At 41.0% G+C, this 17,562-nt stretch overlaps 1 protein-coding gene across 1 annotated transcript in view; it reads left to right on the forward strand.

Annotated features, from left to right (window-relative positions):
- baiap3 (BAI1 associated protein 3) overlaps window positions 1-17,562 on the forward strand; it is a 51,264-nt gene that overhangs the window by 29,358 nt on the left and 4,344 nt on the right. Inside the window, exons 11-33 of the mRNA XM_022195146.2 lie at window positions 50-155; window positions 309-416; window positions 507-599; window positions 4,032-4,135; window positions 4,226-4,343; window positions 4,519-4,643; window positions 6,055-6,145; window positions 6,471-6,527; window positions 6,621-6,718; window positions 7,911-7,962; window positions 8,060-8,211; window positions 8,306-8,429; window positions 10,004-10,144; window positions 10,252-10,347; window positions 10,610-10,825; window positions 13,190-13,258; window positions 13,348-13,427; window positions 15,656-15,764; window positions 16,203-16,274; window positions 16,369-16,452; window positions 16,750-16,870; window positions 16,949-17,072; window positions 17,292-17,497. Coding sequence (XP_022050838.1) covers window positions 50-155; window positions 309-416; window positions 507-599; window positions 4,032-4,135; window positions 4,226-4,343; window positions 4,519-4,643; window positions 6,055-6,145; window positions 6,471-6,527; window positions 6,621-6,718; window positions 7,911-7,962; window positions 8,060-8,211; window positions 8,306-8,429; window positions 10,004-10,144; window positions 10,252-10,347; window positions 10,610-10,825; window positions 13,190-13,258; window positions 13,348-13,427; window positions 15,656-15,764; window positions 16,203-16,274; window positions 16,369-16,452; window positions 16,750-16,870; window positions 16,949-17,072; window positions 17,292-17,497 — 2,546 coding nt within the window. The remainder of the gene's footprint in view (window positions 1-49; window positions 156-308; window positions 417-506; window positions 600-4,031; window positions 4,136-4,225; window positions 4,344-4,518; window positions 4,644-6,054; window positions 6,146-6,470; window positions 6,528-6,620; window positions 6,719-7,910; window positions 7,963-8,059; window positions 8,212-8,305; window positions 8,430-10,003; window positions 10,145-10,251; window positions 10,348-10,609; window positions 10,826-13,189; window positions 13,259-13,347; window positions 13,428-15,655; window positions 15,765-16,202; window positions 16,275-16,368; window positions 16,453-16,749; window positions 16,871-16,948; window positions 17,073-17,291; window positions 17,498-17,562) is intronic.

The following is a 17,562-nucleotide window of genomic DNA, read 5'->3' on the forward strand; positions in this document are numbered from 1 at the left end:
GAGGATGAAAGCAACCTTTAAAGTGAAAACCTTAACCGCTTTTTCGCAGGTATTTCAAGCAGATAGCAAAATCAGTGCGCTCCAATGGCTCTGCTTCATCAGGCTCTGAGGAGAACGCCGACGACTTCCTCGGCTGCATCAACATCTCTTTGAATGTGAGTGTTCAAAGTGGGAAAAGTCTCTCCAGTTGGCCGCGCCGAGCCGCGAGACATCAAACACAAGTGGAAATCTAATGAATGACAGAATATGAAGGATTTACCCCTGAAAGTGTGCCAGTGTTGTTAAGCAGGCGGGTTTCCTCCTTGCAGGAGATCCCTGTTGTCGGCTACGACACCTGGTTCAAGCTGGAGCCTCGATCGAGTGCCTCTAAAGTTCAGGGAGAGTGTCACCTGATTCTGAAGCTCTTTACCAACCAGGTATTAACAGCAAAACAGTTGTCTGGTTTATACTTTTTATTTGTCTAAAATATTAAAATTACAACATCTTATTGTTAATTTTACCTCCAGAGGGACACAACTTTGTCTAAGAAGGATACAAATGTCTCCATTCACAAGAAACTGCTGAGCCAGATTGTGGAGTATGAGCACACTCATGTGAAGGTGAGTCTTAGTCAGATTCTTTATTCCAAACGAATTTCATTATGTGGCTATTTGTCACATTTAGTAGCCTTTTAGTTGCATGTTGTCAGTCCAGTTAGTCACTTTATTACTCTGCCAAGGAAAATGGTGGAGTTATGACGATGGGTGTACATTTGTCTGTCTGTGTGTCTGTCTGTCTGTCTGTCTGTCTGTCTGTTACCAACATTACTCAAAAATGGATCAACGGATTTAAATGAAATTTTCGGGGAAGATCAGAAATGACACAAGAAACAGGTGATCAGATTTTGGCAGCGATGTGGTTTATAGTCTGGATCCATGAATTTGTTAAAGATTTTTGTATCATTGTGAGATAGCAGCATGGCGTCGCTGTAACTATGACAACAAGTGAACACTACGTCAGCTGCCTGCTCATGATCACGATTGCATTCCTACTACAAATGGGCCGCTGCCAATTTATCAGGACTTATCTGTCAGAAATGATACAAGGAACAATTAAATTAAATTCGGTTGAGACAAACCAACACCAAAGGGTCATTCTGCCTCAGTTCACCAAATGCTCCACACCTGACCATCTTCAGTTTTACAGATTTTTATTTTGAAGTGGTGAAAATTGATTGAGTTTTAGAATCTGGGGTCATGTAATATTAGTTTTTGTGTTAAAAGTTTTTTAAGAAGGTGGAGTCATGTCCATTTGTCAGTCATTTTCTTTGCACCAATCTGTGGAGCAATGTTTAAAATGCAATAACTTGAGAAATGGTGTAGCTAGAGTCCTGAAATTTTGCAGGCTCATTGATATGCACATATGGTCTTCATTCGTACCGCCCTGCTTTGATAGAATAATGTGAACTACTTATACGATTTTTGTCAACAACAATTCAACAAAGCTTTAGTGTTCTGTTCCAATCTTCCACCACCAAGAAACCTTAGTTTATTTTTCCCTAAAAGGCAGAATTTGTTCCCCGATGTTGCCACCAATCGGAGCTTTAAAAAGGGAGAATATTGTGTCAGTGAGAGGCATGCCTTAGAAGAAAAAAATTTTGAATTTCATTGATGTTACTTTTCTGTATGTCATATATATATATATAAATATATACTTGTTTTTGATTTCTTTATACAGATCTGTTTTGATTAATTCAAAAGTTAGAACACCTGTGACCAAAAATTGTACACGTTTTACTTAATAACATGCACAGAAAAAAATGTGACAAATATGAGATGGTCAGGTGTGAACCTTTTTAAAATTTAGTTTGAAAATTAGAATTTAAGGTTGTACAGAGCCAAAGAAAATCTCACAGACATATTAACCCAACAATCGGTCGCAGGGCTAAAAAAAATCTACATTAACTAAATCCTACATAGTGTAAAATGTACACTCTACTCAAACCATGTCAGTCTAACTGAATTCCTAATAACCACAAAACTGGTATTTGCAGTATATTCAATCTCTTTAACCTGGACGTTTAATGCGACAATTCCCAACATGATACTATCTTTCTGTTCTAATGAGAGAGGAGGTTTCACATCCATTTTATTCTGGGGGTAGCTGCTGCTGCTGGCAGACTCTGGAGCCACACAGGCCACTTGTTTGTTTGCACTCGACTTTTTGACCATCTGTTTAACCAAATGAAGCCACACCGAGGACTTCTGGCATTCTCTGTTAGGTGTTCAGATGCCAGAAATTATTATGTCCAGGCAGGGCACTTTATCTGTTTACATGTTTTTATTACAAATGCTGAAATATACAATCATAGAAGCTGAAATTTAAGTGAAATTCAAACTTTGGTGAGGTGTGTGACGCACATTGGGCAGCTTGAAGAATTGTATTTGAGCTAATGCTTTGTTATACAACTTTAGTTGATCTGGTCAGCGATGCTGCAGTGAAAGCCAGCTACCTAACTGCTAGCAAAACAGCGTTAACATCAAAGCCGTACTCCGAGGGGGAGTTCGTTAAAACCTGCACCCTGAAGGCTGCAGAAATCGTACACCCTTTCATGACAACAGTATTCCCTGATAGCTGTGGCTCTTTCAGCAGGATAATGCGCCGTGACACGAAGCAAAAATGATTTAAGCAGTTCAACAACGAATTTTGAGTTGTTGACTTGGCCTCCAAATTCCCCAGATCTCAATCCAATCAAGCATCTGTGGGATGTGCTGGACAAACAAGTTCGATCCATGGAGGGCTGACCTTGCAACTTCCAGGACTTAAAGGATGTGCAGCTCACATCTTGGCCCAGATACCACATCCAGGCGTAAACTAACCATGACGTCACCGGTTGGTTTCAACGCCATTTTGGTCGCCATTTTGGATTTTTTGGAGCCAGTGACGTAAAAAGCGTCATCAAACAGACTGGACCGGAGAGCAACTCGGGGCAGGACCAGTCAATGACACTGTCAATCAAGTATAGCCACGCCCCCTGGCTCCGCCAACTTTAACGATTTATTTAAAATTCAGTATTGATTTATTTTAAGATCGGCCACCTGATCTCTCATTTTGACCATGAAAACTAATGGGAAAAAAATCCTGAGCTGTAGAAAATCAGTCTATCAGATTTTATTTTTTCCAAAAATGAATTGGGGTCTATGGAGCAAAAGCTTTTTGGAGCCAACCCTAGCGGACGGCGTGATATTTCAAGTTTTTGACACTTTCAGGTGTTCTTCAATTTTGGCGCCAAATGCTACGTCCACTTTATATGCAGTCTGTGACCACATCAGACCTTCAGGGTTCTGGCAGAGTCCATGCCTGGACAGGTCAGGGCTGCCTTGTAATCCAAAACTCTTCTGTTGCACCAGGCAGCAGCTGCATATTAGTTTTAATAGTTAATTTATATGAACTGTAATTACTCAGCCGAGGAGGTGGAGCCTTGGCAGAGGTTTGTCTGTTTGTCCATCTGTTAGCACCATTACTCAAAAATAGATTAACGCATTCAGATGAAATTTTCAGGGAAGGTCAGAAATGACACAAGAACCAATTGACTAGATTTTGGCTGTGATGCGGCTTATTGTCTGTATCCAAGGATTTGTTACAGATTTCTGTCGTTGGAAATTATGCAAAGAATGAGCAGCCTTGGTGGAGTACCGCGCTCTCTGAGTGCTTTTCTTTTTTGGAACTGTTTGTCTGATTTCAGGCTCAATATGTGAACAATCTGATTCGGGTTTTAAGAGAATGTAATTGCATGGTAAATGGTCTGCAGTTTTATTGTGTTTTTCCATCTTAATGGTACTCAAAGCAGTTAATGTTTCTCATTCACTTATTCACTCACACATTCACATACCGACGGCGATAGAGCTGCCATACGAGGTGCTTTCAGGAGCAACTTCAGCTTCAGTGTTTTGCCCAAGGACACTTCAGCGTTAAAGCTTTTCAGTGCATTCAAACACATTCTTCTTATATCGCTCAAAGTATGATTGAAATTGTCTTCTATTTAATTCTAGAGAGAACCGTACAACTGGAACGGGCAGGTTTCTCCTCCAGCGTGGACTGTTCTGACTCACCATGCTGTGCAAACTGATCTCTCACCTCTCCAGCAGGCCATTATGTGAGTATTAGCGGTGGAATAAAATCAATCCAATGAAATATGAAAGCTTTAGCATCGGGTGGAAGGTGTGTGCTTTATGTCTCAACGCAGTCGCTGGCAGTGCTACAGCAGCCACCACCGCACCCAGAGGGTGTGCTACTCCCTGCTGCTGCGCCTCCTGAGGACCATCGATGCAGAGTGGGACCCTCCTGCCGTGCGGGGAGACCTGGTAGGTTCTCTCCACCATCGGCCTCCCTGTAGGAACTAACCTTTCATCGTCTAGAAAACAGTCACCTCATTAGCTCAGCTCCTCACTTGACATTCATCAAGGTTTTTGGTCCAGCCAAAAATGTCTCACAGCCAGTGTACTGGAAGCTATAACTGAGGGCCCTTCCTGTGTCCAGGAGAGGCAGCTGTCAGACAGCTTCAGGCTGTACACAGAGCACTGCCTGTGCCTGATGAAGAACATGCGTCAGGTTTTCCCCTGCACCAGCGCCGCTGCCATTACACGCTACGAGCTCATGCTGAGGTAAAGTCACACCACCATCACATCTCGCACTCACCCGTGCTCCCATACCGAGAACACATTTCACCCCAACAGATGCAGAGAGACTCTGACCGGTCGGTCACACTCTGTGGAGGAGGAGGAGGAAGTGTTGGGACACAAATATTTTGATCATTTCTCATTACTCATGTCAGAGGAAATAAGCATTTTTCTCCTCACGAGCTAAAACATAACAGCTATTAACGTATCATACGTATATCCGTATTATATTATTCCATTTCACTCTTAAAATCACTGACCAAACCCTTTCATACAGCCTCTTAAGAGGGGCATACATACATATAAGCATGAAAATCTGAAAGAATTACCCCCCTTTCAGAGAATGCATGTATGAATGAAAACTTGTAGATTTGCTGTATAGGAAAATATAGAATTCCTTTTACATGTGAAACTTTTAGCTACCAAAAACAGAAGGATTCGTCCTTTGGAGACAGGCGTAAACTAACCGTGACGTCACGGGTTGGTTTCAATGCCGAGAAAATGAAGCCCAGATTTTGCTAGTTCCTGGTCGCCATTTTGGATTTTTTGGAGCCAGTGACGTAAAAAGCGTCATCAAACAGGCTGGACCGGAGAGCAACTCGGGGCAGGACCAGTCAATGACACTGTCAATCAAGTATAGCCACGCCCCCTGGCTCCGCCAACTTTAACGATTTATTTAAAATTCAGTATTGATTTATTTTAAGATCGGCCACCTGATCTCTCATTTTGACCATGAAAACTAACGGGAAAAAAATCCTGAGCTGTAGAAAATCAGTCTATCAAATTTTATTTTTTTCCAAAAATGAATTGGGGTCTATGGAGCAAAAGCTTTTTGGAGCCAACCCCAGCGGACGGCGTGATATTGCAAGTTTTTGACACTTTCAGGTGTTCTTCAATTTTGGCGCCAGATGCTACGTCCACTTTATATACAGTCTATGTTTGGAGACCATGAATATACACATTGAGTCTCATGGAAATCCACTGGTTTTCCTTTTCTGTTAACAAAAGAAAGAAAATGATCCAGAAATTCTCAGAAATTAGACTCTGTATCCACCTAAATCGCAGCAAATAAGATCAGTTAACTACTGAGGCTCATGTTGCTGTGTTGAACTAATCGGGAGAGTTTTTATCGAAGCTTGTATAGTAAGAAGTCATATTCTGCCCAGTGATCAGCACTTCACACACAGAGGGAATGACACCCAACAGTTAAAGTTGTATCTCTCCTCCCTCTGCTCACATAATGCAGAAATCCAGCAAAGAATTAGACTGAAATGGATTTCCTGAGATTGTAACTGAATTCTGAGAGCAGTGTGTCGCTGAATGATGAGCTGACAGCAGTTCTGTTTTGTTTTTTGTCATTGTAATTGACTTTTATTCCCGTGTCTGTGTGTGCCAGGGGGATTGGCTACATGCAAAACATGCAGGCATTTAAGACTGTGTGTCCTCTCCGCAATGAGCTGCATTTGGACATCACTACGGCTGTCAAGGTAACGATAAAAGAGTGCAATAAAAAACACTAAAAGGCAGCCCGTGGAATTGTTTTGCAATAGATTACTGTGAGTTTACCAGAGTTTGCATTGCAAAAGAAGCAACAAGGATGTGTAGGAAAGCAGTTTTCACTCTTACGTCGTGTACACAGTTCAGTTTCTGTAAAGCCGTTGATGCTATAGTTGCAGTTAAAGCAGCAAGAAAAGAGGTGTCCACAAAGAGATCATTGTAAAGGAAGCTTTTAATGCAGCAGGATGCCCACATCATGTCTCATTGAATGCAAACAACCTCGAATGCCCATTTGTTCTCCTTTTATCTCAACAGAAAGGAACAGCTGAGTGGTATGAGAGCTTAATTGCGCGATATCGACCAGAAGACGGGGTATGTTTATTATGGTTAATAGACAGATATGATACAGAAATCTGTGCTTCCAGAATGAACCATGATGTTGTTCGTTGCGTCTCTGCAATGCAGACTCTGGAGGAGCAGCTGAAGAAACTGGTTCAGGTGATCGATGCGGTGTGTGCAGACGTCCAGAGGGCACAGAACATCTACAACAAACTCTTCCACAGGTGAATAGCAATTGTCTGCGAGTGAATGTCAATTCTCGGGGAAGAAAAGAAAAAAATATTAAAATTCTGGGCTTCAAAGGTTTTGACAGTTCTGGGGTAAAACTGCAATTTCCTGTTATATGTCTTGGACCATCTGCAGTCAGATTTAGACTATTTTGTGTGTATTTATGAGTCTGGGGGAAATCCAAAAATATCAAACTATGAATATTTAAAATGGTATCTGTGACATTTTCGGTTGATTTATTAACTATTTACTGAGATATTTTATTTTATTTTATTTTATTTTTTTTTGCCTTTCGACTCATTTTCAGCACATTTTTTTCTACACATAGAAATTTGAGACTGTTTGACCAACAAAATTTCAAGAGCTATTAAACATAAAAGCCTGAAATTTTCAGTTATTTCTCATCATGTCATTGATTAAAGGTCTGCAGTACTGGACAAATAGATTATATTGTCACCATGTCATATAGAAACTCCAGAACTCTGTTTGTTCTTTGGCCTTCTAGCAATATGTGTAGTACAGCTTGTGATACCTGCTCAATCAGGTATGAAAGTGAAGGAATTTTTTTTTCATATTTAAAAATATTCTCCATGTTTTGTATTATTATAACATGCAACTGCACGTGGTTCAGAAAATATAACTGGCTGACTTCTGCATCATCAACTTTTTTGTTAATGGTCATTCAAAAATGGCAGTTTTCATTATATCTTCAGTTTAATTGGTCAAATATTGCAGATTCTGAATCAATGGCACGATGAGAAATAACAGCATAAATTCAGACTTTTATTTTTAATAGTTCTTGAGATATTGTTGTTCAAACGTAGTCTAAAATTTCAGTGAATGAAAAAACAAGCCTAATATGCATCAAAATGCTTTTTTTGTTTTAAATTTATCTCTATAATTTCACAAAAATCTTGATAAAAATAGAGCTTTATTGCTGCAAAAATGTCAAGCAGATCAGAGATGGTGTTGCAGAAATTGTAAAATTTGGAATGAGTTGTTTTCTGGATCACTCTCACTGTTTCGTATGCGAGTTTCTACACCTGCTCCTTTATCCAGAACTGTCTTATAATAGAGATTTTTGATCTTATTGGAACTTCCTGCTAAAATAAAAGTTTAAAAAAACAGACTTGTGAGTCTGTTTGTTCAGTTTTTGGACTGATACCATTTCATCCTTTGTTGTCACAGTGCAGTGAAAGTAGATTTCTTCAGCATATCATACAGGCAGCTGGAAAAACAGGTACGCCTCTGAATAGGATGAGTAATTATACACACATCTAATAAACCCTGTTTGAGTTCTCTTGTGCTGTATGTTGAACAATTCTTTGATGCAACAGGCAGCTGATGATGTGAACGTGGCGATGGAGCGGGTGTGTGGGACTCTGGAGCAGGAGAGCTCCAGACTGACTCAGACGATGGGAGAAATCGTCTTCGAGCTCTTCATGTCCTTGAAAATCCTCAAAGGCTTCAGAGAGTTTCTTCCCCTCAAGTTGGTTTTCAGTTTGACTAATGGCAATATAAAACCCTCTGATTCGTCACTAGCTATTCTTTAATTTATAAATACTTGTGTTCTTCTCTTACAGGGACGCTAAAATGTTGGCCCTGACGGGTTTTCACAACTGGTTCAAGTCCTCGATTCATAAGTGGCTGCAGATCGTTCACGACAGATCCTGTGACCGGATCCGTAAAGCCGTGGAAACAGACAAGGTGAGAGGTTTCTGCCAATGAAATGATGCAAAAATCAAACTGAAAATAATGTATGCTGGTTTTGTTGATGCATCAGTAATGCTTTAGAAGATCCTTTAGCCACCATTAGATTCTAAATCCACTTGTTTCACATGTGATAACCAGCGGATAAACATATTTTCAATCTTATTTACACACTTCAGCACATTACATTGTAGTTCTCAGCAGTATTTTAAGTGCTATTTATATGTTGGTTTGATGTGATTGTTTATCAGTATCGGCAAAATAAATGTATTTGGATGCCCTTATTGCTCACAATAAATCATTAACGTATATAAACATGTACAACATTTTTTATAATACCGCGAAATAGTTTTAAAGTTGTATATATTTTGTTTTTGAAGACTTAACAATGCAGGTATTTTATACTGGTTTATAACAATGATACAATGTGTTAAAGTGGATTTATCAACTGTAATTTTGCATATTAAAAGTAGGTAATTATACTGTCCATTCTTCTGCTCGAACAATTCCAAATGAGATATTTATTAAGTTCTAATTGAAATTCACAAGAAAGTTGAAACCATTCCTGTAAATGTGTTTAATGAAACTGAAGATTATAACTGCTCCATTATTCAGGAACTATTCATAAACATACTCAATGGAAGTTGTTAGCTCAAGCTTTATTTATCTTTATAGCTGCTTTAACAACATTATAATGTGCTTTAAGTGGTATAAATTATTCAGTAATTGTTTGTATACACCTTAAAGATCGTAAATAGGAGAACGTAATTACACATTAAAGGTTTTTTCCATCTCCAGTCATGAGGACCATTCTTCCTCTGCATCATTTGAATAAACTATGGATTTTTAAAATGGGATCTGTGAAAGTTTAGACTGACATGTCAAGTGCTTTTTGCAAATCAAATGGTTGTTTAATTGATTCTTTGTTTTCATGTCATGCACACGAGCATGCCCAACCCTCACAGGTTTACAAAACACCAGCATACTAGCATTGCAGCAGTACATCCAAAACACATTATTCTGCTGCTCTGTCCTCAAACAAAATATGTTGCCTTTTATCCCAGGCATGACAAAGAAATTCTGCCATGAAAAAGGTTCCCATTCTGAAGTGTAACTCAAGTTTTTCATGATCATCCTACCAAAAGAATCAAAACAGAGGATATCTTACTGAAAAGTACCTCGCTGATATCTCTGTATACAGTAAAACAAAGTGAACCTCATTCTCAACTTGACCTCAAATTACACAGCAAACAAAGTCTGTCCCTCTCTGGAGCAGCATTAAGCCTCCCAGTCTCTAAAGCTGATGTTCCTGAGCATAACTGCACACAGGGATCTCTGTCTTTTGCTTAAATTATACTTCACATAAGATTCCACACTATGTCTGTCCTTCGTAAGACAATAAATTGTCATTTTTGTTTATACCAAATATCAACAGACCATTTTTCTGTAAACCTAAGGAACATATGACTCCTCATCTCCTGAATTTCACAGAATAACCTATTAAGAAAAATATGAATGCTGGTACATTTTTTCCCATTGCACAGTCTTGAATGTGTGTGTTTTGTGAGCAGCTCGAGCCTCTGCAGCAAGCTAAGCACAGCTCCTCAGCAGTGGAAGTGACAGCTTGCTTCAGCCAGGTACGCGAGATCTGGGTCCAGCTGGCCTGGCCAGACTCTGCGGGGGCCTTCATCTTTGTCACACGTTTGACAGACGTGAGTGCCACTTCTGGTGTTGTCACACTCTGCGATCTACACGAATGCGTGTACGATTTCTGAAAACGCAGCTTGACCTGTCGTGATATCATTTTTACTCACCACAGAATTTCTGCAGCGAGGCCGTGTGCTACTCCGAAATGATGACGCGGAAGATTGAGAGGAACCAGCTGGGCCGAGACCACAAGAGCTTCACAGTGCAGGTAACGCCTGCAGCAAGACACAACCGGAGGAGCACACAGCGACGTCAAACAAAGTCAGCAAGTGTTCTCCCATCAACACAAAAGGGTCGTCAGCAGAGCAGATATTTGTACACACAAAACAAAGCAGTTGCCTCTTGTCGTCATTTGCACTCACACTCCGTCCCTCCACTCCTCTGTAGCCCTGCTTCTTTTCCTTCTTCTTTTTTTTTCTCCACCTCCGCCCTCTGTTTCTCCTCTTCGGCTCCCTCTTGCTTTCTGCTAGCTCTGCATCGCCCTGAACAACGCCGAGCACGTGCGCGTTTTCCTGGGTAACCTGCCCCGCGACCTGGACTGGCAAGGCGTGGAGCGGGCCATGGAGGAGTCGTGCGGCGTGGATGGGAAGGAGCAGGTTTACAAGGCTCTCAATGGCCAGCTGTTCAATATGGACCTGGATCTGCAGAGAGAAGCCAAACACCTCATCACGCTGCTCACTGACAAGGTGAAACACATCTGTGAATGTGACAGGTTCACACAGATGCAATTTGTCACTGCCATTTCAAAACCTTGCAGCACATCCATCATACTGACGTGTGTCTGTTATGTGAGGTTTGCGTCCCATTTGGCAAGAACGGGAGAAAGATTTCTTTCATCTTTGATTTTTTTCTTCTTATTCCATTCTCTTGTTCTACAGGAGAACAGTTTTTTAAGCTTCATTTTTCTTGTTTTTAAGTTTTTAATAAGTACATATACTCATCCTCATCTGTATAGCTACACACGTGGACAAAATTGTTGGTACCCCTCAGTTAAAGAAGGAAAAACCCACAATTCTCACTGAAATCACTTGAAACTCACAAAAGTAACAATAAATAAAAATGTATTGAAAATTAAATAATCAAAAACAGCCATTACTTTTGAATTGTTGATTAACATAATTATTTAAAAAAACAAACTAATGAAACAGGCCTGGACAAAAATGATGGTACCTCTATAAAAGATTGAAAACTATTTGACCAGAGTGACATGATTAACTCAGGTGTGTCATTTAATTGACATCACAGGTGTTTCCAAACTCATAATCAGTCAGTCTGCCTATTTAAAGGGAGACAAGTGGTCACCCTGCTGTTTGGTGAAAAGGTGTGTACCACACTGAACATGGACAACAGAAAGCGAAGGAGAGAATTGTCCCAGGACATCCGAAAAATAATTATAGACAAACATCTTAAAGGTAAAGGCTATAAGACCATCTCTAAACAGCTTGAAGTTCCTGTGACAACAGTGGCTCATATTATTCAGAAGTTCAAGACCCACGGGACAGTAGCCAACCTCCCTGGACGTGGCCGCAAGAGGAAAATTGATGACAAATTGAAGAGACGGATCGTTCGAATTGTATCCAAAGAGCCCAGAGCAACCTCCAAAGAAATTAAAGGTGAACTCCAAGGCCAAGGTACATCGGTGTCAGATCGCAGCATTCGTCGTTGTTTGAGCCAAAGTGGACTTCATGGGAGACGACCAAGGAGGACACCACTGCTGAAAAAAACTCATAAAAAAGCGAGACTGGAATTTGCAAAAATGCATGTTGACAAGCCACAAAGCTTCTGGGAGAATGTCCTTTGGACAGATGAGACCAAACTGGAGCTTTTTGGTAAGGCACATCAACTCTATGTTCATAGACTCAAAAAGCAAGCATACGAAGAAAAGAACACTGTCCCTACGGTGAAACATGGAGGAGGCTCAGTAATGTTTTGGGGCTGCTTTGCTGCATCTGGCACAGGGTGTCTTGAAAGTGTGCAAGGTACGATGAAATCTGAAGACTATCAAGGCATTCTGGAGAGAAATGTGCTGCCCAGTGTCAGAAAGCTTGGTCTCAGTCGCAGGTCATGGGTCTTCCAACAGGACAACGATCCAAAACACACAGCCAAAAACACCCAAGAATGGCTGAGAGAAAAGCGTTGGACTATTCTAAAGTGGCCTTCCATGAGCCCAGATCTGAATCCCATTGAACATATGTGGAAGGAGCTGAAACATGCCATTTGGAGAAGACACCCATCAAACCTGAGACAACTGGAGCTGTTTGCTCATGAGGAGTGGGCCAAAATACCTGTTGACAGCTGCAGAACGCTCATTGACAAATACAGAAATCGTTTAATTGCAATGATTGCCTCAAAAGGTTGTGCAACAAAATATTAAGTTATGGGTACCATCATTTTTGTCCAGCCCTATTTCATTAGTTTGTTTTTTTAAATAATTATGTTAATCAACAATTCAAAAGTGATGGCTGATTTTGATTATTTAATTTTCAATAAATTTTTATTTATTGTTACTTTTGTGAGTTTCAAGTGATTTCAGTGAGAATTGTGGGTTTTTCCTTCTTTAACTGAGGGGTACCAACAATTTTGTCCACGTGTGTATATGCATTCTCACAAAGTATAGATGTGACTGTACGAGCTTAGGCAGATTGAAACAGGCAGAATTTCTGAAGTTATTAGGCCAGGAAAAGGGTCCATTTTTCCTAATATCCTTCCCCTGCGTCCTTTTGGAGCTTCAGATTATAAGTGATCTGCTCCATATGATGTAACTGAGTCACAGTGTTTATGAAGGTGTCCACAGATGGGTCGTGTTTTTGAAGCCAGTATCTTGTGATGGCTTTCTTGCTGCCTGCCGTAAACATCTTTAGTAAATATGTGTCATGCTTGTTGAGATATCCTTGGGACAATACGAGAACACACTTTGTGCTTTCAATGGGAAAAAATACAGTCTTTCTTTTCTCGCACATCTACTGTGATACTTTCTGCATCTGTAAAGTCATTCTGTTTAAGCGCACATGAACCTGTATGCACATCTGTGAGTGAATGTTTCTGTGCAGATGCTGCCTGAGCTGCGGAGGTACATCCAGCACATCAGCCTGTCTCCAGACTCCATCAACAATGACGACGTATGTAGCAACAGCCATCCGCTGCACTATTTTCATTCTGGTGCTCACTGTGTTTTAGTCACACTGTGCGATGTGTGACATTGTTCCAGGCTGTGTCCCCTCTCATGAAGTACCTGCAAGACACTATGGTCATCCTCACTGAAAACCTTGTAAAGGAAAATCTGAGCAGGTAATTTCTTCTCCTCCTTCTCTTCATTATAAATTAATATATATATTTTTAACTAAGTAAAGACAATAGGAGTCAAGTGAAAAGTACACTGCTCTGTTTTGAATGGCATCAGCCCATTCTGAATCATTGATTGATCATTGAATCATTTTTTGAATATATTTACAAGATTTTTTTGCCAAATTTGGGGGATTTGTTTTAAATAAAACTTTAAAGGGAAATTTTTAAGGAATTATTAGAATTTTCTTCCTGAAGGTTTTGCAAATTTTCAGAAATTTGTGAAATTTTTGGATTTTTTTTTTTAGACAAGGAAGCAATATTTTTGGTGCCCGTAAATGAGGACAACGGGAGGGTCAAATCATGCCATGAGTACACAAACATGAACACGACATAAAAGACAAGTATAGCAATTAATACAAGCACACACATGTAAATCAGATTGTGTAGTTGTACATACACTCAACAAAAATATAAACGCCACACTTTTGTTTTTGCTCCCATTTTTTATGAGATGAACTCAAAGATCTAAAACTTTTTCCACATACACAATATCACCATTTCTCTCAAATATTGTTCATAAATCTGTCTAAATCGGTGATAGTGAGCACTTCTCCTTTGCTGAGATAATCCATCCCACCTCACAGGTGTGCCATATCAAGATGCTGATTAGACACCATGATTAGTGCACAGGTGTGCCTTAGACTGCCCACAATAAAAGGACACTCTGAAATGTGCAGTTTTATCACACAGCACAATGCCACAGATGTGGCAAGATTTGAGGGAGCGTGCAACTGGCATGCTGACAGCAGGAATGTCAACCAGAGCTGTTGCTGGTGTATTGAATGTTCATTTCTCTACCATAAGCCGTCTCCAAAGGCGTTTCAGAGAATTTGGCAGTACATCCAACCAGCCTCACAACCGCAGACCACGTGCAACCACACCAGCCCAGGACCTCCACATCCAGCATGTTCACCTCCAAGATGGTCTGAGACCAGCCACTCAGACAGCTGCTGAAACAATGGGTTTGCATAACCAAAGAATTTTTGCACAAACTGTCAGAAACTGTCTCAGGGAAGCTCATCTGCATGCTCGTCGTCCTCATCGGGGTCTCGACCTGACTCCAGTTCGTCGTCGTAACTGACTGGAGTGGGCAAATGCTCACATTCGATGGCGTCTGGCACATTGGAGAGGTGTTCTCTTCACGGATGAATCCTGGTTTACACTGTTCAGAGCAGATGGCAGACAGCGTGTGTGGCGTCGTGTGGGTGAGCGGTTTTCTGATGTCAATATTGTGGATGGAGTGGCCCATGGTGGCGGTGGGGTTATGGTATGGACAGGCGTCTGTTATGGATGAAGAACACAGGTGCATTTTATTGATGGCATTTTGAATGCACAGAGATACCATGACGAGATCCTGAGGCCCATTGTTGTGCTATACATCCAAGAACATCACCTCATGTTGCAGCAGGATAATGCACGGCCCCATGTTACAAGGATCTGTACACAATTCTTGTACAGATCCCCTCTCCCCGCAATAAAACAAAATTGCACCTTTCAGAGTGGCCTTTTATTGTGGGCAGTCTAAGGCACACCTGTGCACTAATCATGGTGTCTAATCAGCATCTTGATATGGAACACCTGTGAGGTGGGATGGATTATCTCAGCAAAGGAGAAGTGCTCACTATCACAGATTTAGACAGGTTTGTGAACAATATTTCAGAGAAATGGTGATATTGTGTATGTGGACAAAGTTTTAGATCTTTGAGTTCATCTCATAAAAAATGGGAGCAAAAACAAAAGTGTTGCATTTATACTTTTGAGTGTAATTTAGTTTAACCCGTATTTACCATTGCAGAGACCACCAGTGTGGCTTCTTACAAATTTTTTGCTTGCATGGAAAACACTGCATCATCAGCATACGGTCAACTTTCAGTCACTGCAAGATTCCCAGAAGACAGATACCCACAATTTCCTTTTCTTCTTTACATAAGATTGTCAGTTCACAAGCACCAGATCAAATGAGTGTCAGCACAGCGAATAAGATTCTATGAGTGTGTATAAATGGAAGCTTTCCGTTAATAATGATCCCCCTCAGCACTTACGCCATGTACAAGTACTCATTATCAAGCCATTATCTGTGAAAACATACATGGGGCTGAGTTGAGGGTGCAGTGGTGTAATTGGAGGAGCCGGTAAACACAAACATGTGGGTGTCTCGCTGTGCTTGGTAGAGTTCTCCAGAGCATGTGGGAGCTGCTGCTTCGAATGATCCTGGACGCCGTGACAGAAAACAGGGGTGTTCAGGTGGAGTTTTACAACCGCTTCCAGTACACAGTGGAGGTCAGTAATTGCTGCATCACACGATATTCTGTCATTATAGCCCAGTCTTACTGTGTAGCTAAAGAGACACGTATCTACTCTGTAAAGGTAATCATAGCTATTGCTGCCATCATTCTTGAATTATCTCTGCATGCTCTCTGCCGTGCAATTGTGAGCATATATCAGATATTCATCAAGTCAGTAGGTGTGCAGTGCCAAAGTGAGCCCCCTTCTGAATGCCAATGTGGGAACTGTTGGATATTTTAATGCCAATTTAAGCAGCTGGCAGAGGACGTGGTGGATTTGCATGAAAAGTCATGGCATGCCACACAATTGGGCTGAGTTTATATCATGTTTGCCCTCCAGCGGTTTCCTGCTGTTTGTGTGAACAAATGTTTGAATCAGTCAAAATTTGAAGTATAAATTTATTTTTTTTTTCTCTCCGTTTGAATGCTTTAGACCCTGTTGCACTTCTTCCAGGCTAAGGGAGAAGGTCTTTCCATGGAAGACATGAAGAGCGGAGACTACAAGGTAAGAAGCCTTTGCAATCTTGACAAATGGGTCCGACGACTGTCCTCTTACCATTTATCTCTTTTGTTTTCTGACCATTGTGATGCTGCTTTAGGTCCTGGATGAGGAGCTCAGGCTGAATAAATGCTCCTCCTTTGAGCTGATTGAACAGTATTATCTGGAGAAGATTTCCCACCAGGTGCTTTTCAACTTCACCAGACTAGACAATCTCATTTTAGCCCCTTAAAGTGGACAAGGAGGTATTGATTGGACAGCACAGCACTCCGTCTGGTGGTGTTAGACGGCTGATTGAAAATCGGCCTTTCTTCTTGACTCTTGGAAAACATGATGCAATCAAGTGGAGCGACTCATAGATGACTGCATGCTGAATGTTTTTAATCGGCAGGCTGATAAAAACGATTTTGTCATGATGTGAACATTTTTCTGCTTACATTATATTATATTAAAACATTAAAACATGCATTTAATCTTGCAGAAAACACTGAAACACACCCGTTACGGTCGGATCAGTGTGAAGTGCTATTATGATGCTCCAGAGCAGAGACTGACAGTGGAGATTCTGCACGCTGCTGATATTATTGCGCTGGATGCCAACGGTAAAACTGTTAAACATCAGAATAAGGTAGAGGCTGTGCATTTATAAAGCGTTTAAAGTATTTTCTGGCCTTCCTCAGGCTTGAGTGATCCATTTGTTATCGTGGAGCTCTGTCCTCATCACCTCTTTCCTATGGCCAAGAGTCAACGCACGCAAGTGAAGCTTAAGACGCTGCACCCGGTATTCGATGAGCTCTTTTATTTGTGAGTGCTCTTCCTTTCTCTTCGTCTGTTTACACACACATACCCTGTGCCTGCTGTCTGTGTGGTAGTGTGGCCGAGTGGTCCAAGATGCTGGATTAAAACTCCAGCCTCTTTAGGGGCATGGATTCAAATCCCGCTGCTGCCAAGAAGGCTTTAAATTTTAAACAATTTCTCCTCTGGGATCAATGAAGTATATCTGATTGTTATTCTGTCTTCCAGCCATGTCAGTCCTGAACAGTACAGACACAGGTTTGCCTGTTTGACCTTCATTGTGATGGACTATGACTGGCTGTCCACCAACGACTTCGCCGGCGAAGCCATCGCTCCTCTCAGCGACTTCTGCTGGCCTGGCAGACCAAACGCCTCACCGGCTGGGAAGAGCGTCCAGCCTGTCATTCTGCACCTGTCTCGCAGTAAACCCAGTGGTACATGTAGCTCCAGGCTGTATTAAGTTGTTTGTTTTTAACGCAAACATAATATTGGTTTCTTG

Source organism: Acanthochromis polyacanthus, chromosome 21, assembly GCF_021347895.1.
Source record: "Acanthochromis polyacanthus isolate Apoly-LR-REF ecotype Palm Island chromosome 21, KAUST_Apoly_ChrSc, whole genome shotgun sequence".
NCBI lineage: Eukaryota > Metazoa > Chordata > Actinopteri > Pomacentridae > Acanthochromis > Acanthochromis polyacanthus.